General features: G+C 43.7%; 1 protein-coding gene across 3 annotated transcripts in view; it reads right to left on the reverse strand.

Annotated features, from left to right (window-relative positions):
* The window catches only part of LOC138638726 (cytochrome P450 2K1-like), a 384,462-nt gene that overhangs the window by 129,447 nt on the left and 230,786 nt on the right, over positions 1 to 24,229 (reverse strand). For 2 of the 3 annotated variants that reach the window (XM_069728255.1, XM_069728256.1), the window contains exons 5-6: positions 21,929 to 22,089; positions 7,330 to 7,506 (exon numbers count right to left, since the gene is read on the reverse strand). In XM_069728255.1, the coding sequence (XP_069584356.1) occupies positions 7,330 to 7,506; positions 21,929 to 22,089 (338 nt within the window). The remainder of the gene's footprint in view (positions 1 to 7,329; positions 7,507 to 21,928; positions 22,090 to 24,229) is intronic. The other variant, XM_069728257.1, reaches the window with a different exon arrangement.

A 24,229-nucleotide genomic window follows, 5' to 3' on the forward strand; every position in this document is an offset into this window, starting at 1 on the left:
CCTAGGTAGTTGACCAACCAGACTGTCAACCTGTGGTATTGCAGGTCTAAATTGAGGGTGTTGTGGCAAGTTTCGATCATGTGTATGAGTTAACACTTGATGTTGAGGGTAGAAGGGCATCAAGTCCTGGGTACTGGATTGTCCCATTTGGTCAGACCCCCCAATATGGCCATGTCGAGCAGACACATGTTGGGACCAGCTTCCAAACATGTGTCTGTTCAAGTGGTCATATTGGGCAGTTGCAGGATAATCATAAATTGGACTGTTTTGTGGTTGTTGGGTGCTTTGGGCAGGCTGTTGTTGTGGAGCTATAGGTGGCGGGGGTGGTGCTGCGACTGTTTGGGATTGGTCCTGTGGAAGGTCTTGCGCCGCCAGAAGGTTGGTAGCTGACATTTGCCGCCGTTCGAGGTAATTAAAAACATGAGTGGGGTTCTTTGGAGGTGTGGCCGCATCTAGAACAATTTGTATACAACTTCTGGTCCGCAGCCTGAGCGAGCGTCGAATGGGCTGTAAATAGTGGGCAAGACTGCGGAAGTACGCTTCCTCCCCATCGTCATGGGCAGCCCTGGACAAATAGTCCAACACCCCTGTATCCACTTGCCTCCTGGTGCCAATGTTAGAAGCCACCCTTCTGCGCCGACCACGGTTTGGTCTTGTAGTAGGCTGTGGTGAGGTATCCAGAGCCAAGGTTGGACTGCTGCTCTGGGCTCCTTCCTCCACCTCTGGATTTGCCTCCTGTGTGGCAGAAGATGCTGCTGCTGGTTGTGGTGGTGGTTGGTTGCTGCCTGTTGCTTTCCCAGATGGTCCAGCCATTTCAGCACCTTCACCAATGGGGTCAATCACCAACTCAGAGTCAGATGCAGTCTCCCTTTCTGTCAGATTGGACTCTGTTCTGTATTTCACAAAAAAATTTTTAAATTAAAAAATAGATACATATTCACGTAATAAGATTTGTAAAATATTTTGAGACATTCATGCACTTACGGTCTGAGCTCCATCAACGGTGCAAGAAAATTAAGACGATCAAAATAAAGATATTTTCTTTTTTTTGTTGCTGCATCACCACTCCGCCCAGGAACTTGACGTTCACGCCGGTATTGGTCCCGGTAACTCCGCCAGCGTCTAGTGACATCATTGACTGCAAAGATCCAAAATTTGATATATAAATATCACGCACATAACTCAAACCGTTACAGGGTTTGCAATCATACACGGGCCCTGGAGCCTAGGGGGAACCTAAAATTCTTTGGGGCCTATATTATAGGACTATAGCTACTACATTTCATCCATATTTGTGTGTCTTGGTAATGTTTTTTGCATCTTTAACCAAGAGCATGGATCATTTACTTCACTCATAAACAAACCACATATGATGTGTTCATGCTTATTTTTATCAGGAACCCAATATAAAACCCCATTTTTTGTTAAAGGATGGTACTTACAAATTTCTTGCTGAACCTCTTGAGGTCGCTCATCAAAATCGGGGAACATGTGGTGACAGATTGACCTCCATGCTGCGTCTTTACGTGCACGGTCCACATAATGTGTGTCGCGTTGGTCCCATAATTCTGGTCTATCATGGACCAGAGCAATCAGCATCTCAACATTTATATGCCTGGCCATGCTGCTACACAGTACACTCCGTGGAGGCGTGCTTCCTGGTTTGCAATCCAGCGTGGGCCAGAAATTAGCATGCCAAAGCTTCCTGATAATGGATGATTTAATTTCCTGTCACCTGGAGAAGTGTTCCGTATTTCTCGCAATGCACACGCATGGTCCGTATGTTATCAGATTTTTTCTCGCACGCATAGACTTGCATTGGCGATTCTTGGCCGAGATACGCTGACAATCGCAGCATGCTGCGATTTCACTCAGATCCGGAATAGGGCCGAGAAAATATCGGATGATGGGAGCTGCCCCTTAGATTAACATTGGGACGAGTGCTATGCGATTTTTTATCGCATTGCACTCGTCCATATTACGGTCTAGTGTGACCCCGGCCTTAGAGTTGGAATTGGGGTTAGGGTTGGAATTAGCGTATGTGAACATAATGCGGATATGGCTGTGGATCCGGACCGTATTGGTCGCTGGTGATTCGCAGCAGTTTTCCATGCAGTGTACAGTACCATGTAATCCTATGGAAAACCAAATCCGCTGTGCTGATGGTGCGGAAAATACCATGCGGAAATGCTGAGTTGTATTTTCCGCAGCATGTCAATTCTTTGATTGGATTCTGCAGTGTTTTACACCTGCTCCTTAATAGGAATCCATAGGTGTAAAACCACAGGTCAAATCTGCACAAAAAACACAGGAAATCCGCAGTAAATCTGCAGGTAAAACGCAGTGCGTTTTACCTGCGGATTTTTCAAAAACGGTGCGGAAAAATCCACACACAAATCTGCAACGTAGGCACATAGCTTCAGGGTTAGGGTTGGAATTAGAGTTGGGGTTGGAATAATGGTTAAGATTAGGGGTGTGTTGGAGTTAGGGTTAGGCTTGTGGTTAGGGTTACGGTTAGGGTTGGGATTAAGGTTAGGGGTGTGTTGCCGTTAGGGTTGTGTTTAGGGTTATGGTTAGGGTTGGGATTAGGGTTAGGGGTGTGTTGGGGTTAGGGTTGTGATTAAGGTTATGGTTAGGGTTGGGAATAGGGTTAGGGGTGTGTTGGGGTTAGTTTTTAAGTTAGAATTGAGGGGTTTCCACTGTTTTGGCACATCAGGGGGTCCCAAACGCAACATGGTGCCATCATTGATTCCAGCCAATCTTGCATTCAAATAGTCAAATGGTGCTCCTTCCCTTCCGAGCCCCGACGTGCGCCCAAACAGTGGTTTACCCAAACATTTGGGGCATAACCCTACTCAGGAAAGATTGCACAACAAGTTTGGGTGTCTAACTTCTCTTGTTACCCTTGGGAAAATAGAAAATTGGGGGCTAAAAATGTATTTTTGTGGGAAAAAATGATTTTTTATTTTCACCGTTCTACGTTATAAAATTCTGTGAAGCACTTGGGGGTTCAAAGTGCTCACAACACATCTAGAGAAGTTACTTGGGGGGTCTAGTTTCCAAAATGGGGTCACTTGTGGGGGGTTTCTACTGTTTAGGCACAACGGGGCTCTCTAAACGCAACGTGATGCCCGGAGACCATTCTATCAAAGTCTGCATTTCAAAACATCACTACTTCCCTTCTGAGCCTTGACCCAAACAATGGTTTACTTTAACATATTGGGTACCAGCATACTTATGACAAACTGGACAGCAACTTTTGGGGTCCAATTTCTCCTGTTACCCTTGTGAAAATTTAATAAAATGCAGACTAAAAAAATCATTTTTGAGGAAAAATAAATATTTTTATTTTCACCGCTCTGCGTCATAAACTAATGTGAGGCACTTGGGGGTAAAATGTGCTCACCACACATCTATATAAGTTATGAGGGGGGTCTAGTTTCCAAAATGGGGTCACTTGTGGGGGGTTTCTACTGTTTAGGTACATCAGGGGCTCTGAAAACGTAATATGACGCCAGCAGACCATTCCATTAAAGTCTGCATTCCAAAACATCACTACTTCCCTTCTGAGCCCCGACGTGTGCCCAAATAGTGGTTTACCCCCACATATGGGGTACCAGCGTACTCTTGACAAACTGAGCAACTACTTTTTGGGTCCAATTTCTCCTGTTACCCTTGTGAAAATAAAAAAATTGCGGATTAAAATATTATTTTTGACGAAAAGAGATTTTTTATTTTCACGGCTCTGCGTTATAAACTTCTGTGAAGCACTTGGGGGTAAAAAGTGCTCACCACACATATAAATAAGTTCCTTGGGGGGGTCTAGTTTCTAAAATGGGGTCACTTGTAGGGGAGCTCCAATGTTTAGGCACACAGGGGCTCTCCAAATGCGACATGGTGTCCACTAACAATTGGAGCTAATTTTTTTACATTCAAAAGTGAAATGGCTCTCGTTCCCTTCCGAGCCTTGCCGTGCGCCCAAACATAAGTTTACCCCCACATACGAGGTATCGGTGTACTCAGGAGAAATTGCGTAACAAATTTTAGGATCCATTTTATCCTGTTGCCCATGTGAGAATGAAAAAAATGAGGCTAAAATAAATTTTTTGTGAAAAAAAAGTACTTTTTCATTTTTAGGGATCAAGTTGTGAAGCACCTGGAGGTTCAAAGTTCTCACTATGCATCTAGATAAGTTCCTTGAAGGGTATAGTTTCCAAAATGAGGTCACTTGTGGGGAGCCCCAATCTTACGGAACACAGGGTCTCTCCAAATGTGACATGGTGTCTCCTAAAGATTGGAGCCAATTTTTCATTCAAAAAGTCAAATGGCGCTCCTTCTCTTCCGAGACCTGCGCCCAAAAAGTGGTTTCCCCCCCCCCCACATATGGGATTTCAGCGTACTGTGGACAAATTGGACAACAACGTTCGTGGTCCACTTTCTCCTTTTACCCTTGGGAAAATAAAAAAATTCTTGCTAAAATATCATTTTTGTGACTAAAAAGTTAAATGTTATTTTTTTCCTTCCATGTTGCTTCTGCTGCTGTGAAGCACCTGAAGGGTTAATAAACGTTTTGAAAGTGGTTTTGAACACCTTGACGGGTGCAGTTTTTAGAATGGTGTCACTTTGGGGTATTTTCAGCCATACAGACCCCTCAAACTGACTTCATATGTAAAGTGGTCCCTAAAAAAATGGTTTGGTAAATTTTGTTGTAAAAATGAGAAATCGCTGGTCAAATTTTAACCCTTATAACTTCCTAGCAAAAAAATAAAATTGTTTCCAAAATCGTGCTGCTGTAAAGTAGACATGTATAAAATATTATTTATTAACTACTGTGTATTGTGTCACATAACTCTCTGGTTTAAGAGAATAAAAATTAAATATTTGAAAATTGTGAAATTTTCAAAATTTTCACCAAATATACAATTTTTTCACAAATGAATGCAAAAATTATCAACCTAAATTTACTACTATTGTGAAGCCCAAAATGTCACGAAAAAACAATCTCAGAATCGCTAAGGCTGCTTTCACACATCAGGTTTTTGGTTTCAGGCACAATCCGGCAGTTTCAGGCACAATCTGGATCAGTTTTTTTCTTACGCCTGATCTGTTTTTTCCCCATAGAGTTGTATTACTGCCGGATTGTGCCTGAAGGACATGCGTTTCATCCATTTTGTGCCGGATCCGTCCCTTCAGGCTTTTTTGCCGGACACAAAAAACGTCTCCTGCAACGTTTTTTCTGTCCGGCGAAAAAGCCTGAAGGGATGTTTCTGGTAATAAATGCATGGAACTGATGTGTGAAAGAACATTTCTGGCGACCGAATCCGTTTTTAACACACTGAGCATGCCCAGAAGCTTTGTTTTTGATTCTGGCATGGAGAAATATCTCTCTCTCTCTCTATCTCTCTCTTTCTCTCTCTCTTTCTCTCTTTCTCTCTTCTCTCTCCCACTCAAAAAACATGCGCAGTACATAGAGCCGGATCCAGCTAAAAAATGGATCCGGTGCATCAGTTTGCATACGTTTTTTCACTATGTACACCGGATCCGTTTTTTAGCAAATTTGACGGATTGTGCCTGAAACCAAAAACCTGATGTGTTAAAGTAGCCTAAGATCCATTGAAGCGTTCCTGAGTTATTACGTAATAAAAGGACACTGGTCAGAACTACAAAAAATGGCCAGGTCATTAAGGTCAAAATAGGCTGGGTCATGAAGGGGTTAAAGGAAGTGAAGTAACCAGGTGGTGAATTGATTGAAGAAGATTGTGGCTGGTCTTGGGGATTCAAGGGTAAGTAGATGTGCATAGAATGCACCTTAAAAAAAAGGGAGAGTAGCGGAGGTCAGCGGTGGAATTTTTCATAAAGGAGCAGTTATCTGACAGGAGTAAACCATCTCCACCATGCGTGCTGTTGGGGCGAAGGTGTGAGAAAGATGGAATCCACCATAAGTGCACCTGGAAAAGCTGTGTCAGAGGTGGCGAGTTAGTTTTCGGTGATGCAGAGGAAGGAAAGTTCGTTAGTAAGGAAAAGATCATGGATGTAGAAAAGTTTGTTGCAGACAGAGCGAGAGTTTGATAGAGTTCCTGTTAAAGGGACTGAGGAAGTGGGGGCTGGGCTAATGGCTATAAGAGTACGAGTTGAGAAATTTGTGCTCAATCAATGAAGGAAGAGATGACCAGTCCATTCCTGAGGCTATGTGCACACGTATTTGTGTCCACTGCGGATTTTTCTGCAGCGGATTTGATAAATCCGCAGTGGAAAACCACTGCAGATTTATCGTGGATTTACCGCATTTTTTCTGCGGTTTTTACTGCGGTTTTCCATATTATGGCAGTTGTAAAACCGCTGCGGAAAACGCAGAAAGAAGTGACATGCTGCGGAATGTAAACCGCTGTGTTTCCGCGCGTTTTTTTCGGCAGCATGTGTACAGCAGTTTTGGTTTCTCATAAGTTTACATTGTACTGTAAACTCATGGGAAACTGCTGCGGATCTGCAGCTGTGGAACCGCTGTAGATCCGCAGCAAAATCCGCATTGTGTGCACATACCCTAAGTGTAGGGATTAGAGGGAGTAGTAGAATGTGGAGGGCTTTAGGGTGATTAATATAAAGAAACAGAAACATTGTTTACTGTGACTATGTATTCAATTATCTTAAATTCAAATTTCTTGTCTAATTCATTGCAGTGCTGCACTTAGATGATGCTCAGCAGACTACCAATATTGAATTATGAACTGTTTGACTCTAAATAGATTAACCGCTGGAGACAAGATAAAAGACTTAAACTGCATATCAGGGCGTCTGAAAATTAATGAAGGAATGAAGAGAGCAGACTGAAGCTTAGTGCAATTTCATTAAATAGAAATGACCATTAAGTCTAAGTCCCAAGACACAGATGTGTGTGGTATTGAGCTTTAAATAGGTTTAGGTAGATGACGTCATTGATCCGCTATAAGCAAATTGCAAAACCCACTGTGGAACACAACAGAGGGCAGCAGACTCAGGGGAAGGAAGCGGAGCCTGCCATACCCGGGACAGGTATGTAATAGAAGATATATTACAGATTTTCATGTGTACTATTAATTTATGAAGTAAAAATTCTTAAAACCGTTACTTTTTCCTTTCCCTGTAATCTGTAACAGCTCAAGCTACCATGTGCCATTTATAATACTACAAAATTTACACTTCTAAAACACAATATGACATCCCAGCAAGCCATATAGCTCCACAACTAGACAAAGTTTCCCATATAAAATAAAACTAAATTGTGATTGAACATGAATTTTGCCAGACGACAAGCTCAGCTCTGCCACACATGTAACACTACATATTTATTACCTCTCGTTGTTTCACCAAAAAAGAGTCGATAAGATTCCTCTGGTCATTTACATCCAGTTGTTTCCTGTGGATGGTGAAGGCCTCTTGAATGAATAAGTGCAATTCATTCATATTCCTGATCGCCTTTTCAGCCACACTCGTAAACCAGCGCATCACAGATGGATATGTGTTATAAAGCTGCACAAAAAGAAATAGATGACATTTGCATTTCTATTTCTAACCAGGTATATTCCCAAAACTGCTATCCAAAATGCTAAAAATCCAATTATACACAAGATAGTTGCAATTGTTTCTTCCACTTGAAAAAGACACTAGTCCAGCACTGAAACGCATTATGGAAATAAAAACCTTCAACTCATCGTGGTCCTAAGAATTCTTCATTACATCAGCGCAGCCTGATATCGTGTAATCCAAATTGATCAACTTATCCCCAATTACTAATATCATGTGACAGAAGAATTGGGCGTTTTGGACTTCCATATTTTTTTGGCAATTTTAAATCATGTCCAACATCTTAACCCCGGAACAGCCGCGGTTAGAATCGCGATCCACTCACCGCTATTAACCTGTTAAAAGCTACTGTAAAATGCTGACAGCGACATTTAACATGCACTTCAATCGTGCACTGCACTGGCAATCGTGCAGGAAATCTGCCCACCGGTGACCCCCGTCACATCATTGCAGGTCACTGATGGGATGGCATGATAACCAGAGGACTCCTGGAGAACTTTATGGTTGTTATGGCCGAATTTCTTTCAGTGCCGCCAAGTCGTCAGCAATCATAGCAAGTGAGTAATTTAGCTACATACAGGCGAACTGATCATCACCTGTATGTACCAGTGCCGATCGGGTTATGGCAGCTTCTAGTCTACCATGGAGACTATTGAAGCATGCCAAAAGTAAAAAAAAAACTGATTAACCCCTCAATCCCATATGACGTACTATCCTGTCAAGGTGACCTGGGACTTAATTCCCAGTGACGGGATAGTACGTCATATGCGATCGGCCGCGCTCACGGGGAGAGCGCGGCCGGGTGTCAGCTGCCTATCGCAGCTGACATCTGGCACTATGTGCCAGGAGCGGTCACGGACCGCTCCCGGCACATTAACCCCCGGCACACTGCGATCAAAGATGATCGCGGTGTGCCGGCGGTGCAGGGAAGCATCCGCAGGGAGGGGGCTCCCTGCGTGCTTCCCTGAGACGATCGGTACACGGTGATGTACTCACCGTGTACCGAGCATCTTCTCCCTGCAGGCCCCGGATCCAAAATGGCCGCGGGGCTGTATCCGGGTCCTGTAGGGAGCACTTCCGGGTCAGGATCAGGCTGCAGCTGCAGCTCTAATCCTGCCCGGCTGTATGTCAGATCACCGATCTGACAGAGTGCCGTGCACACTGTCAGATCGGTGATCTGTGATGTCCCCCCCTGGGACAAAGTGAAAAAGTAAAAAAAAAAATTTCCACACGTGTAAAAAAAAAAAAAAAAAAATTCCTAAATAAAGAAGAGAAAAAAAAATATTATTCCCATAAATACATTTCTTTATCTAAAAAAAACAAAACAAAACAATAAAAGTACACATATTTAGTATCGCCGCGTCCGTAACGACCCAACCTATAAAACTGGCCCACTAGTTAACCCCTTCAGTGAACACCGTAAGAAAAAAAAAAAAAAACGAGCCAAAAAACGCTTTATTATCATAACGCTGAACAAAAAGTGGAATAACACGCGATCAAAAAGACGGATATAAATAACCATGGTACCTCTGAAAACGTCATCTTGTCCCTCAAAAAACGAGCTGCCATATAGCATCATAACCAAAAAAATAAAAAAGTTATAGTCCTCAGAATAAAGCGATGCCAAAATAATAATTTTTTCTATAAAATAGCTTTTATCGTATAAAAGCGCCAAAACATAAAAAAAATGATATAAATGAGGTATCGCTGTAATCGTACTGACCCGAAGAATAAAACTGCTTCATCAATTTTACCAAACGCGGAATGGTATAAACGCCTCCCCCAAAAGAAATTCATGAATAGCTGGTTTTTGGTCATTCTGCCTCACAAAAAATCGGAATAAAAAGCGATCAAAAACTGTCACGTGTTACCAATAAAAACGTCAACTCGTCCCGCAAAAAACAAGACCTCACATGACTCTGTGGACCAAAATATGGAAAAATTATAGGTCTCAAAATGTGGAGACGCAAAAACTTTTTTGCTATAAAAAGCGTCTTTTAGTGTGTGACGGCTGCCAATCATAAAAATCCAATATAAAAAAACGCTATAAAAGTAAATCAAACCCCCCTTCATCACCCCCTTAGTTAGGCTAGGTTCACATTGCGTTAATGGGTTAACGCTAACGGACAGCGTTGCACGGCGAAAATGTCACAATTAACGCCGTGCAACGGGTCCGTTAGCACACCCATTGACAGCAATGTGATTTTCGGGTGTAGCGCATCGCTAGAGCGTGCCATTTTCAGCTCGCGCTAGCAAGGTGCCGTTCTTTCGTGGCGCACCTCGGACGCTGCTTGCAGCGTCCGCGGCGCGCCCGAGGTCCGATCCCCAATCTTCCAGAGCGGGGATGTTAACGCGACCACTAAACGCAACACCTAAAAAGACATTGCGTTAGCGCAATCCGCTAGCGCTAGCGCTAAACGGATTTCCCTAATGCAATGTGAACCTAGCCTTAGGGAAAAATAATAAAATTAAAAAAAATGTATTTATTTCCATTTTCCCATTAGGGTTAGGGCTAGGGTTAGGGCTAGGGTTAGGGCTAGGGTTAGGGCTAGGGTTAGGGTTTGGATTACATTTACGGTTGGGATTAGGGTTGGGATTAGAATTAGGGGTGTGTCAGGGTTAGGTGTGTGGTTAGGGTTACAGTTGGGATTAGGGTTAAGGGTGCGTTTGGATTAGGGTTTCAGTTATAATTGGGGGGTTTCCACTGTTTAGGCACATCAGGGGCTCTCCAAACGCGACATGGCATCCGATCTCATTTCCAGCCAATTCTGCATTGAAAAAGTAAAACAGTGCTCCTTCACTTCCGAGCTCTCCCGTGAGCCCAAACAGGGGTTTACCCCAACATATGGGGTATCATTGTACTCGAGACAAATTGGACAACAACTTTTTGGGTCCAAGTTCTCTTGTTATCCTTGGGAAAACAAAAATTTGGGGGGCTAAAAATCATTTTTGTGGGGGAAAAAAAGGATTTTTTATTTTCACGGCTCTGCGTTGTAAACTGTAGTGAAACACTTGGGGGTTCAAAGTTTTCACAACACATCTAGATAAGTTCCCTGCGAGGTCTAGTTTCCAATATGAGGTCACTTGTGGGGGGGTTTGTACTGTTTGGGTACATCAGGGGCTCTGCAAATGCAACGTGACTCCTGCAGACCAATCCATCTAAGTCTGCATTCCAAATGGTGCTCCTTCCCTTCCGAGCTCTGCCATGCGCCCAAACAGTGGTTCCCCCCCACAAATTGGGTATCAGCTTACTCAGGACCAATTGGACAACAACTTTTGTGGTCCAATTTATTCTGTTACCCTTGTAAAAATGCAAAACTGGAGGCTAAAAAATAATTTTTGCGAAAAAAAAAAATTATTTTCACGGCTCTGCGTTATAAACTGTAGTGAAACACTTGGGGGTTCAAAGCTCTCAAAACACATCTAGATAAGTTCCTTAGGGGGTCTAGTTTCCAAAATGGTGTCACTTGTGGGGGGTTTTAATGTTTAGGCACATCAGGGGCTCTCCAAACCAACATGGCGTCCCATCTTAATTCCAGTCAATTTTGTATTGAAAAGTCAAATGGCGCTCCTTCCCTTCCGAGCTCTGCTATGCGCCCAAAAAGTGGTTTACCCCCACATATGGGGTTGCACTCAGGACAAATTGCACAACAACTTTTGTGGTCTAATTTCTTCTCTTACCCTTGGGAAAATAAAAAATTGGGGGCGAAAAGATCATTTTTGTGAAAAAATAAGATTTTTTATTTTTACGGCTCTGCATTATAAACTTCTGTGAAGCACTTGTTGGGTCAATGTGCTCACCACACATCTAGATAAGTTCCTTAAGGGGTCTACTTTCCAAAATGGTGTTACTTGTGGGGATTTCAATGTTTAGGCACATCAGGGGCTCTCCAAACGCAACATGGCGTCCCATCTCAATTCCAGTCAATTTTGCATTGAAAAGTAAAATGGCGCTCCTTCCCTTCCGAGCTCTGCCATACGCCCAAACAATGGTTTACACCCATATATGGGGTATCAGCGTAATCAGAACAAATTGGACAACAATTGTTGAGGTCCAATTTCTGCTCTTACTCTTGGGAAAATAAAAAATTGGTGGCGAAAAATCATTTTTGTGAAAAAATATGATTTTTTATCTTTACGGCTCTGCATTATAAACTTCTGTGAAGCAATTGGTGGGTCAAAGTGGTCACCACACATCTAGATAAGTTCCTTAGGGTGTCTACTTTCCAAAATGGTGTCACTTGTGGGGGGTTTCAATGTTTAGGCACATGAGGGGCTCTCCAAACGCAACATGGTGCCCCATCTCAATTCCTGTCAATTTTGCATTGAAAAGTCAAATGGCGCTCCTTTCCTTCCGAGCTCTGCCATGCGCCCAAACAGTGGTTTACCCCCACATATGGGGTATCAGCGTACTCAGGACAGATTGTACAAGAACGTTTGGCATCCATTTTATCCTGTTACCCTTGGTAAAATAAAACAAATTGGAGCTGAAATAAATTTTGTGTGAAAAAAAGTTAAATATTCATTTTTATTTAAACATTCCAAAAATTCCTGTGAAACCCCTGAACGGTTAATAAACTTGAATGTGGTTTTGAGCACCTTGAGGGGTGCAGTTTTTAGAATGGTGTCACACTTGGGTATTTTCTATCATATAAACCCCTCAAAATGACTTCAAATGAGATGTGGTCCCTAAAAAAAAATGGTGTTGTAAAAATGAGAAATTGCTGGTCAACTTTTAACCCTTATAACTCCCTAACAAAAAAAAATTTTGGTTCCAAAATTGTGCTGATATAAAGTAGACATGTGGGAAATGTTACTTATTAAGTATTTTGCATGACATATCTCTGTGATTTAAGGGCATAAAAATTTAAAGTTGGAAAATTGCGAAATTTTCTAAATTTTCGCCAAATTTCGGTTTTTTTCACAAATAAACGCAAGATATAGCGAATAAATTTTACCACTACCATGAAGTATAATATGTCACGAGAAAACAATGTCAGAATCACCGGGATCCGTTAAAGCGTTCCAGAGTTATAACCTCATAAAGGGACAGTGGTCAGAATTGTAAAAATTGGCCCGGTCATTAACGTGCATATTAAAACAATAATAAAATAAAAGTATAAATCACCCCCCTTTCGCCTTATTCACGCCTGATCTATCAATAAAACAGGATTAACCTGATCGCTAAACGGCGTAACGAGAAAAAGTCAAAATGCCAGAATTACGTTTTTTGGTCGCTGCAACATTGCATCAAGACGCAATAACGGGCGATCAAAAGATAATATCTTCCCTGACATGGTATAATTAAAAATGTCAGCTCGGCGCACAAAAAATAGCCTGCACTCAGTCCGAGGTCACAAAAATGGGGATGCTACGGGTAACGGAAAATGGCACTTTTTTTTAACAAAGTTTTTTTTTTTCACCACTTGGATAAAAAAGAACTTAGACATGTTTGGTGTCTATGACCCCATAGTGACCTTGAGAATCATAGTGGCAGGTCAATTTTAGCATTTAGTGAACCTAGTAAAAAAGCAAAACAAGGGTGGAATACATTTTTTTTTGCAATTTCCCCGCACTTGAAATTTTTTCCCATCTTTTAGTACAAGACATGGTAAAACCAATGGTGTCTTTCAAAAGTACAGCTTGTTCCGCTAAAAAAATCCCTCACATGGCCATTTTGACCATAAAATATAAACGTTATGGCTCTGAAAATAAGGGAAGCAAAAAGCTAAAACACAAAAACGAAATTACCTCCTGGGGTTAAGGTATTAATGCTGCATTTATCCAGATTCCAGGAATCAATGAATTTGACATGGCAGGGAAGTAAGGTGTCAGCATACCCAATCCTGTGTTTACAGAGAAGATACAGGTGCTTCTGACAAAATTAGAATATCATCAAAAAGTTAATTTATCTCAGTTCTTCAATACAAAAAGTGAAACTCATATACAGCTCTGGCAAAAATTAAGAGACCACTGCAAAATTTTCAGTTTTTCAGATTTTTCTCTTTATACATAAATTTTTTGAGTAAAATGTACATAGTTGTTTTATTCTCTAAACTTCTGACAACATATATCCGAAATTTAAAGCTAAAAATTTTGTATTTATTTGCAGCAAATGAGAAATCGACAAAAATAATAAAAAAATAAACAGTACTTTCAGACCTCAAATAATGCAAAGAAAACAAGTTATTACTCATGTAGAAACAATAATACTAATGTTTTAGCTCATGAAGAGTTCAGAAATCTATATTTCGTGGAATGACCACGATTTTTATGTGTCCATCAGTCTTTCACACTGCTTTTGGGTGACCTTATACCACTCCTGGCACAAAAATTTAAGTTCTTCTTTGTTCGATGGCTTGTGACTATCTATCTTCTTCTTGCTCACATTCCAGAGGTTTCCAATGGGGTTCAGGTCTGGAGATTGGGCTGGCCATGACAGGAATTGGTGTGGTGATCTTTCATCTACACATTGATTGACCTAGCTGTGTGGCATAGGGCATTGTCCTGCTGGAAAAAAACAGTCATCAGAGTTGGGGGAACATTGCCTGAGCAGAAGCAAACAAGTGTTTTTCCAGGATAACCATGAATGTGGCTTGATTCATACGTCCTTTTGAAAGATTAACCTGCCCAATTAATTAGCCTTGCTGAAGCACACCATATCATCACGATCCTCCACCAAATTTCACAGTGCAAGACATTGTACGCCTTTCCAGATCTCTGTCTAACCATTAGACGACCAGGTGTTGGGGAAAGCTGAAAATTAGATTCATCAGAGAAGTTTACCTTACTTCAGTCTTCTATGGTCAAATCCTTATGCTCTTGGCAAACTTCAGCCTGGCTCTCCTTTGCTTCTCATTTATGAAAGGCTTTTTTTCAAGCTTTACATAACTTAAGCCCTGCCACTAGGAGACTGTTAGAAACTGTTCTTGCCGTGCATTTCACCACACCTGCCATTTGTCATTCCTTTTGTAGGTCACTTGATGTCATCCTGCGGTTGCTGAGTAACGCTGGAATAAAATGAGGGTCAGCCCATTCAGAGGAGAGCCATTTTCACCCTCTGCCAGTCTGTAGATTTGTTGTCCCCAATGTCTGCTGCTTGACCTTGTAGTAATAGACTGCCATCTTTGAAATTTTAAGGATGGAGGCAACATGACGCTTACTGTATGCCTCTGCTAGTAAAGCCAGAATTGAGCCCTTCTTTTCCTCCCTCAAGACTTTGCTTGTCAACTCCTTTGACATGGTTAAGAGTTATTTTTTTATTCAAATTAATTTTGGGCAATTCCTAGCACTTGTTTGGCCATGCAGCTTGTACTATTGCAAGAGAATTGTGAAGACCACAGCAGTGTTTTTTATTCTTTCCCTCGTTAAATAAGATTTGGTTCAGGTGATCACCTAATCAGAAGTACATTAAGTAGAATGAGGTGTACTTTGGTGGGAATTCAATAGACACTGGTATGAAATGGCTGTCAGACATGTAGAGATGGTGATTTTTAGAAAACTGTGTAGTGGTATAATAATTTTTGCCAGAGCTGTTGTTAGGTGTTGAGTTCCCACTGCTGCACAGGGGGAATCTCGAACCACGTCCACTGCGGTCTCCCACTCTCCTCCAGCCTCAGTGGAACCTGCTCAGCGAAGACGTCGGTCCCAGTATCTGGCTCAAGCTGATACTGTGCAATTGGTTACTGCTGCCTTCCCAGGCTCTGCCTTTGTAGCCAGCACTGATCAGCAGCGAGCAGCCTTTCTGGGACTAAGTCCTGCTTTTCCCATACTGAGCATGCCCACGGGACAAACTCCCATTGGAGGTCAGGGGCCACATCATCAGGTCCTGTTGCGGCTCCTATTCGACCATCAGGAAGGTCCCGGAGCACTACTGCTGTAAAAGGTTCGCATAGCCGCTTGGCCATGCGCTAGTGTAAACTTGCTAAAGTGTATGTGTGGATGAATGCCTGTCGATGGATGAAAGCTTCTAATCATTCCCATCCCTAGAGTTGTTGCCTGCTCGCAAATGGTGGAAGCTACCTCATGCCTGACAGTGCTATCCTCAACATTCTGCACACGATACAGTGTTTCTCAGCAGCAACCGCCAGTGCGGGGCCGTGCGCATACTGCGCTTTCATGGACCTAGTTAGGGTGGTTAGTGGCGTCAGTCAGAGCAGCGCTGTATGCCCTCTTGTGCGGTAAATTATTAGCTCAGTTTAATCCCTGACACCACAGTAGAGGTGTCGAGCGTAAGAGGTCTAGAGGAACTCTTTCCCCGAGTCTTGGGACAGAGTTCTGTGACCCCTTGCTTGCACTTTTTGTGCAGTATCGCAGCCCTATGATGCAACAGGGCTCGCTTCCTTCATACCAGGTGAAGCTAACCCGTGTGTATTCTCATACCACCATATAGTCCACCATTACCAAGCAGCAGGTGTCCTGTCTGCATGATGGACCCCGGACTGCGAACGCACCTCACATACCCTCTAATTATTATTTGGTGCTTTCCACCAGTCCTTACAGCTGTATTATTGAGTCATTAAAACAGATAGATCTATTTCATGTGTTTATTTCTGTTAATGTTGATGATTATGACTAACAGCCAATGAATACTTTATAACACCAGCTTAAAAAATAATTTTAAAATCTGAAATGTTGGCCTACTGAAATGTATGTTCAGTAAATTCACTCACTACTTGGTTGGGGCTCTTTTTGCATCAATAACTGCTTGAATGCTGTGTGGCATAGAGGCAATCCACCTGTGGCACTGCTGAGGTGTCATGGAAGCCCAGGTTGCTTTTAGAGCAGCCTTCAGCTTGTCTGCATTGTTGGGTCTGGGGTCTTTCATCTTCCTCTTGACAAGTTCTCTATGGCTTTAGGATCAGGCAAGTTGATGGTCAATCAAGCACAGTGATGCTGTTGTTTTTAAACCAGGTATTGGTACTTTTGACAGTATGGACAGATGTCAAGTCCTGCTGTAGAATAAAATTTCCATCTCCAAAAATCTTGTCCACAGATATGTAAGATGCGCCAATTCCGGCACTTAGCCCCTCTCTTCCCACTCCCGTGTAGCGGTGGGATATGGGGTAATAAGGGGTTAATGTCACCTTGCTATTGTAAGGTTACATTAAGCCGGGTTAATAATGGAGAGGCGTCAAAAAGAAGCCTATCCATTATAAAACCAATAGTAATAAAGGGTTAATAACACACACACACACATTAGGAATAAAGTATTTTAATATTCTTCATTTAACAATACTTGCCATACTTCAGCGCCTGCAAAAAATGTAAAATAATAAACCGTATACTACCTGTCCGCCATAGTCCAATTAATAACGAGTGTCCCACGACGATCTCCCCTATAGAACAGTGACATCGGGTAATGTCACTGCTCTATAGGACCCTCAGTGACACACTGACAGGAGACAATGCCTACTGTAGTGCATCACTGTGGTTACTAAAGTTCTAAGTCTCACTTTATGTCAATTGCTGCATGGGAAAATTTCTCACCCAGCAATGCCAAAAGTTCCTGGAGCCCCTAGAGAGCAGTTGCATTAGCTGATGCTGCTGTTCTCCACGGGAGATCGTCGAGGGACACTCGTGGATTTTTGCGGACAGGGAGTATATTGGTTGTTTGTTATTTTAATCTTTATTACAGGTGACACTGGCTTCGGGGATCAAAATGACAAGTAATGGTATGTACTCTAGGTTTAATGTACTGTATGTCTGGATGTATAGCCTGCACAGAGCCCCCGGCAGTCACGCACAGACCACCGGCAGCCCACACAGAGCCCCGGCAGCCCATACAGAGCCCCCGGCAGCCCCCACAGAGCCCCCGGCAGTCATGCACAGACCCCCGGCAGCCCGCACAGAGCCCTTAGCAGTCACGCACAGACCCCAGGCAGCTTGCACAGAGCCCCTGGCAGCCCGCACTGAGCCCCGGCAGCCCGCACAGAGCCCCCTCGGTCATGAACAGACACACAGACAGTCTCCGCCCATGCACCACCCACACTCCATTATAGTGCTTCATTGCACTATGGGAACTTCCGATTCCAGTATCCGATATCGCAAAATTATCGGAACTTGGTATCGGAATTCCGATACAGCGAATATCGGCCGATACCCGATATTTTCAGTATCGGAATGCTCAACACTAGGATTGAGCAAAACGGATCGGACAAATTGAAAAATCGCCGACTTTCGGCAAAGTCGGGTTTCGTGAAACCCGACCCGATCCTTGTGTGGGATCGGCCATGAGTTTGGCGATCATCGCGCCAAAGTCGCGTTTCGTGTGACGTTTTCAGCGCCATTTCTCAGCCACTGAAGGAGGACGCAGAGTGTGGGCAGCGTGATGACATAGGTCTCGGTCCCCACCATCTTAGAGAAGGGCATTACAGTGAAAGCTCATCCACAGAGCGCAGTCGCACGACCACTCCATCCGCAGTTGCCAGTGTTGCACACGAGGTGTCCCATTATGTAACAGCTAGTGGGAAGCGTCAGCAGGCTGTTTTGGAAATGAAGTGTTTGGGCGACAACAGACACACAGCGGAAGTACTGGCCGAGTACTTGCAGCAAGAAACTCAGTCATGGCTGGGCAGTGTACATCTTGAGGCAGGCAAGGTAGTCAGTGATAACGGAAGGAATTTTATGGCTGCCATAGCCCTTTCAGAACTGAAACACATACCTTGCCTGGCAAACACCTTGAACCTGGTGGTGCAGTAGTTCCTGAAAAATTATCTGGGGTTACCAGCCCTGCTCCTGAAAGTGCGAAGACTTTGCTCGCACATCTGCCGGTTGCCCGTACACTGAAGCCGTATGCTGAACAATCAGCGATCGCTGAATCTTCCCCAGCACCGCCTAATAATCGACGTTGCAACAAGGTGGAACTCCACACTGCACATGCTTCAGAGGCTGTGCGAACAGAGGCACGCTGTTATGTATTTGTGGGAGGATACACATACATGGGCAGGCAGTTGAATGGCAGACATGGAGTTGTCTGGTGTGCAGTGGTCGAAGCTCCAAGACCTCTGTCAAGTCCTTCAGTGTTTTGAGGAATGCACATGGCTGGTAAGTGCAGACGATGCCATCATAAGCATAAGCATCCCACTAATGCGTCTGCTGATGCAAAGTTTGACGCACATTAAGGAGCAGGCGTCTGCAGCCGAGGAGCAGGGATGCCTTGATGACAGTCAGCCATTGTCTGCTCAGGGAACTCTCCTGGATGAGGTGGCGGATGAAGAGGAGGAGGAGGATGATGGGGATGAATATTTATGGGAGGAGGATGCTTCTCCGGGGGCAATAGAAACTGGTGGCGTTGCAAGGTCAGGTACAGGATTTTTGCAGGACACAAGTGATGTTAATTTGCAAGAAAGTGCTCCTCAACCCAGCACAAGCAGTGAATTGACACCTGGAACATTAGCCCACATGGCTGAGTATGCCTTGCATATCCTAAAACGGGACCACCGCATTATCAAAATGATGACCGATGACGATTACTGGTTGGCCTGCCTCCTGGATCCACGATATAAAGGAAAATTACAAAATATCCTGCCACATGAGAACCTGGAGCAAATATTGGTTATCAAACAAGCAACTCTTGTAGACTGTTTGGTTCAGGCATTCCCAGCACTCGGCGGTGGTGATGGTTCTCACACGAGCTGTAGGGGGCAACATGGGAGAGGTGTTGGAGGTGCACAAATCTGAAGTGGCGTTGGACAGAGGGGTTTTATGACCAGGTTGTGGAGTGATTTCGCAATGACCGCAGACACAACGGGTACTGTTGCATCGATTCAAAGTGACAGGAGACAGCATTTGTCCAGTATGGTTATGAACTATTTTTCTTCCCTTATCAATGTTCTCTCTCACAGGTCATTCCCCTTTGATTACTGGGCATCTAAAATTGACACCTGGCCTGAATTGGCAGAATAAGCATTACAGGAGCTCGCTTGCCCAGCTGCTAGTGTGCTATCAGAAAGAGTCTTCAGTGCTGCTGGTTCAATACTGACCGAAAAAAGGACACGTCTGGCTACCCAGAATGTTGATAATCTAACTTTCATTAAAATGAACAAATCATGGATTTCAAATTATTTTGCCCCACCTTCCCCTGCTGACACGTAGCTTGCCTGAAAAATGTCTTGCTTTTGGCTTCCTCTTACTGACTGCTCCAATTTCTCCATTTGAAGCTTCTGAATGTCCACCATAGGCCATTTTTGTACCTCCCTAATTGAGCTGACTCCGCCCACAGGGCCGTGGTCACCACTTGGCGCAAGCATCCGTGCGAGAGCCGTTTGCCTGGACAGGTGGGTGTGCCCACTCTTGGTCGACGGCACTGGCACAGGGTACCTCATAGTACAATGAAGTGTCTCTGATGGTGGTGGTGCACAACCAACGTAAGATACACCATCATAATATGAGGGGCCCTGTGCCGGTACCACCACCCACGAGAGAGTGTTCCACCCAGCAGGAACAGTGCTCTACCACTTGCAATACTTACCTCTCCCTGCTCCACCACTGTGTAGTCTGTGCTGTTAAATCCTTCAATGCCACTGCCAATACAAATTTGTTGAAATGATAGATGATACTAAAAATATACAGGGGCCCTGGCCTCCATTTAGACCAGTTAATACTTTGCGCCAACTACCACTGTCTGCTACTCAGCAGAGGAACCCACCCCTGTAACTAGCTATGACACCTGTTTATTTATGAACATTTTTTATGCAGACATTTAGCCCACTTTATTATTTTGGCCTACTAACTGTGTCAGTTACTCCTTACAGTTGTCCTCCACTGAATAAAGCTATGCCACCTATGTACCCCGTGTGAACAATTTTGAACTGCATGTAGCCTACTGTTTTATTTTAGGCCTACTACCTGTGTCTGTCTGCGCCACTCCTTACAGTTGTCCTCCACTGAATAAAGCTATGCCACTTGTGTACTCCCGTTACAAATTTTGAACTGCATTTAGCCTACATTTTTAGTTTAGGCCTACTAAGTCTGTTTGCGCCACTTATTACAGTTGTCCTCCACTGAACAAAGCTATGCCGCCTGTGTACTCCTGTTACCAAATTTGAACTGCATTTAGCCTACCTTTTTATTTTAGGCCTACTACCTGTGTCTGTCTGCGCCACTCCTTACAGTTGTCCTCCACTGAACAAAGCTATGCCGCCTGTGTACTCCCATTACAAATTTTGAACTGCATTTAGCCTACTTTTTTATTTTAGGCCTATTAAGTCTGTCTGCCCCCCTCATTACAGTTGTCCTCCACTCAACAAAGCAATGCCGCCTGTGTAGTCCTGTTACCAATTTTGAACTGCATTTAGCCTACTTACTTATTTGGGCCTAGTAACTAGGTCAGCCCGTGCTTACAGCTGTCCTCCACTGAACAAAGCTATGCCGCCTGTGTACTCCCGTTACAAAATTTTGAACTGCTTTTAGCCTACTTTTTTATTTTGGGCCAATATCTGTATTTCCTCCTCATCCTGCCCATTGCCCAGCCACTGCTAGATGAGTCTGCTGGTACATTGACCCAGAGCACTACATTCTTCTTGCACTCTACACAGCCAGAATCTGACCCTGCTGAAAGTCAGGTTCCCCTTCCCGCATACTATACCACCTTACATGGGGACAAAAAGGAAGGTGCAGATGAAAGTGCAGGTTCCTTGATCAGGTGCGGGGAGTCATACTCGTTGGCACTGGCACAGGGCCCCTCATAGTATGCTAATGTGTCTCTGGCAGTGGGAGGCGCCGCCTGCCGTCAAACACACCGCCGTACTATGAGTGGCCCTGTGTCAGTGCCAACTAGTGGGCCCCTCCTGCTTGCTCAGGGTCACAGCACTTGCAAAGTTGAAATACTTACCTCTCCCTGCTCCACCGCCGTGACGTATTCCGCGTTTCCTGGGCCCACGAAAATCTTGAGCCAGCCTTACCCCCCCACAACTTTAGCCAAATGACCCCCTGTTTTCAATGCCTATTATTCTAAAGTAAATTAAGATTGACAAGCTTCAGTAATACGAATTGATGTTTTTGGCATTAAAATAGGCACTGTAGGTGTTTTCCTGTCCTCCACTCACTGCCGACTTTTATTCCCCATTGACTTGCATTGGGTTTCGTGTTTCGGTCGGCCCCCCAACTTTTCGGCTGATTTCACCCGACCCGACTTTTTGAGAAAGTCGGGTTTCACGAAACCCGACTCGATCCTAAAAAAGGAAAAGTCGCTCAACCCAACTCAACACTACTGGCAATGAACAACACACTTGAGAAATATGTTTATAAAATTATAAGTTTAAGAGTAGGGGCACATTATGGGTTGCAGCCTCACCAATCACACATTACAAATCTTGTGAATGACTTAAATACTATTTCTCAAATACAAATGACTTGAGCTGCTCACCATAGCCATTGGGGTACCAGTTAATATGTCCATTTCATGAATCATCTTTATCATCTTCAAAAGTGTGGGATCTTCATAATCAAATCGCGTACTCAGTAAAATGTAGATGATCATATTAAATACAGCAGCATTTATATTATTGATGTTATCAAAGGGTTCACCTGGAAAAACAGTGAGAAAACAAGAGTTATAATTGCAAAAAACAAAAAAATCACAAGCACCCATGAACAGAACAAAGCAAGTGTGAACAGGTGCAAACTGCCATGACTGCACAACATACAAACAAAAGTATACAGTCTCCTCTGTAAGGCTACGTTCACATTAGCGTTGCGCGCCGCTGCGTCGGCGACGCAATGCACGACGCACAAAAAAACGCGCTCAAACGCACGCAAAAAACGCTGCGTTTTGCGACGCGTGCGTCGTTTTTTGACGAAAATCGGACGCATGAAAAATGCAACTTGTTGCATTGTCTTGCGTCCGACGCTAGCGTCGGAAACGACGCACGTGTCGGAAAACGCAACAAAAAAACGCACGCGTCCCCCATGTTAAACATAGGGGCCCGTCGCCGCTGCGTCACCGCTGCGTCGCCGACGCAACAGCGACGCACATTAGCGGAACGCTAATGTGAACGTAGCCTAAGCGCTAAGATGTATGCAGACACCAAATATATGACATATTTCAGTCAGGATAAGATGTGACTTTTTTGATGGATCCCTAAACCTAATATTCATCAATCATGCCTCTCCTGGGCTCAAAGCTACCAATATAAAGGGCAGGTAGGAATCACTGACTAATTAAACCCTTCACTCCCGAAGGTGGTTTGCACGTTAATGACCAGGCCAATTATGACCAATTTCATTTTATATGGTTATAACTCTAGAACGCTTTAACAGATCCCTGTGATTCGGAGATTTTTTGGGGTGAAATATTGTACTTCATGATAGTGGTAACATTTCTTTCAAATGACTTGCATTTACTTGTGAAAAAAAACAGTAGTTTAGTGAAAATTTTTTAAATTTTGCAATTTTCCAACTTTGAATTAAATTAAATGACAGAGATACAGCGCCTTGCAAAAGTATTTCTCTCTTGGTTCTCCTCCTATCTCTCTGACCGATCCTTCACTGTATGTTTTGCTGGTTCCTCCTCCTCTCACCTTCCCCTTACTGTTGGGGTTCCTCAAGGATCAGTCCTAGGCCCCCTCCTCTTCTCGTTGTATACTGCCCCTATTGGATAAACAATCAGTAGATTTGGTTTCCAGTACCATCTCTATGCTGATGATACCCAATTATACACTTCTGCTCCTGATATCTCGCCTGCCTTATTAGAAAACACCAGTGATTGTCTTACCGCTGTCTCTAACATCATATCCTCCCTCTATCTGAAACTAAACTAGTCAAAAACTGAACTCCTCGTGTTCTCTCCCTCTACTAACCTACCTTTGCCTGAAATTGCCATCTCCGTGTGCGGTTCCACCATTACTCCAAAGCAACATGCCCGCCGCCTTGGGGTCATCCTTGATTCTGACCTTTCATTCACCCCCCACATCCGATCACTGGCTCGCTCTTCTTATCTGCATCTCAAAAACATTTCTAAAATTCTCCCTTTTCTTACTTTTGACTCTGCAAAAACTCTTACTGTTTCACTTATTCATTCTCGTCTGGACTATTGTAACTCTCTACTAATCGGCCTCCCTCTTACCAAACTCTCCCCGCTCCAATCTGTCCTGAATGCTGCTGCCAGGATCATATTCCTCACCAACCGTTACACCGATGCCTCTACCTTGTGCCAGTCATTACACTGGCTACCCATCCACTCCAGAATCCAGTACAAAACTACTACCCTCATCTACAAAGCACTCCATGGCTCAGCACCACCCTACATCTCCTCTCTGGTCTCAGTCTACCACCCTACCCGTGCCCTCCGCTCCGCTAATGACCTCAGGTTAGCATCCTCAATAATCAGAACCTCCCACTCCCGTCTCCAAGACTTTACACGTGCTGCGCAGATTCTTTGGAATGCACTACCTAGGTTAATGTGATTAATCCCCAATCCCCACAGTATTAAGCGTGCCCTAAAAACTCATTTGTTCAGACTGGCCTACCCCCTCAATGCATTAACCTAACGATCCCTGTGTGGCCTATTTAAAAAAAAAAAAAAAAATCAGGTTCCTCGCATTATGTTCTCATTCACTTCATACAGTTAAGAGCCCTCTGTGTCAGTACTGCTACATACTTAGGCAGTTAACTAGTTCATGCAGCTTTACATGAACACCCGAGCCTTACACTATGGCTGGTCCGAATA

The sequence above is a fragment of the Ranitomeya imitator genome, chromosome 5, assembly GCF_032444005.1.
Source record: "Ranitomeya imitator isolate aRanImi1 chromosome 5, aRanImi1.pri, whole genome shotgun sequence".
Taxonomy (NCBI): domain Eukaryota; kingdom Metazoa; phylum Chordata; class Amphibia; order Anura; family Dendrobatidae; genus Ranitomeya; species Ranitomeya imitator.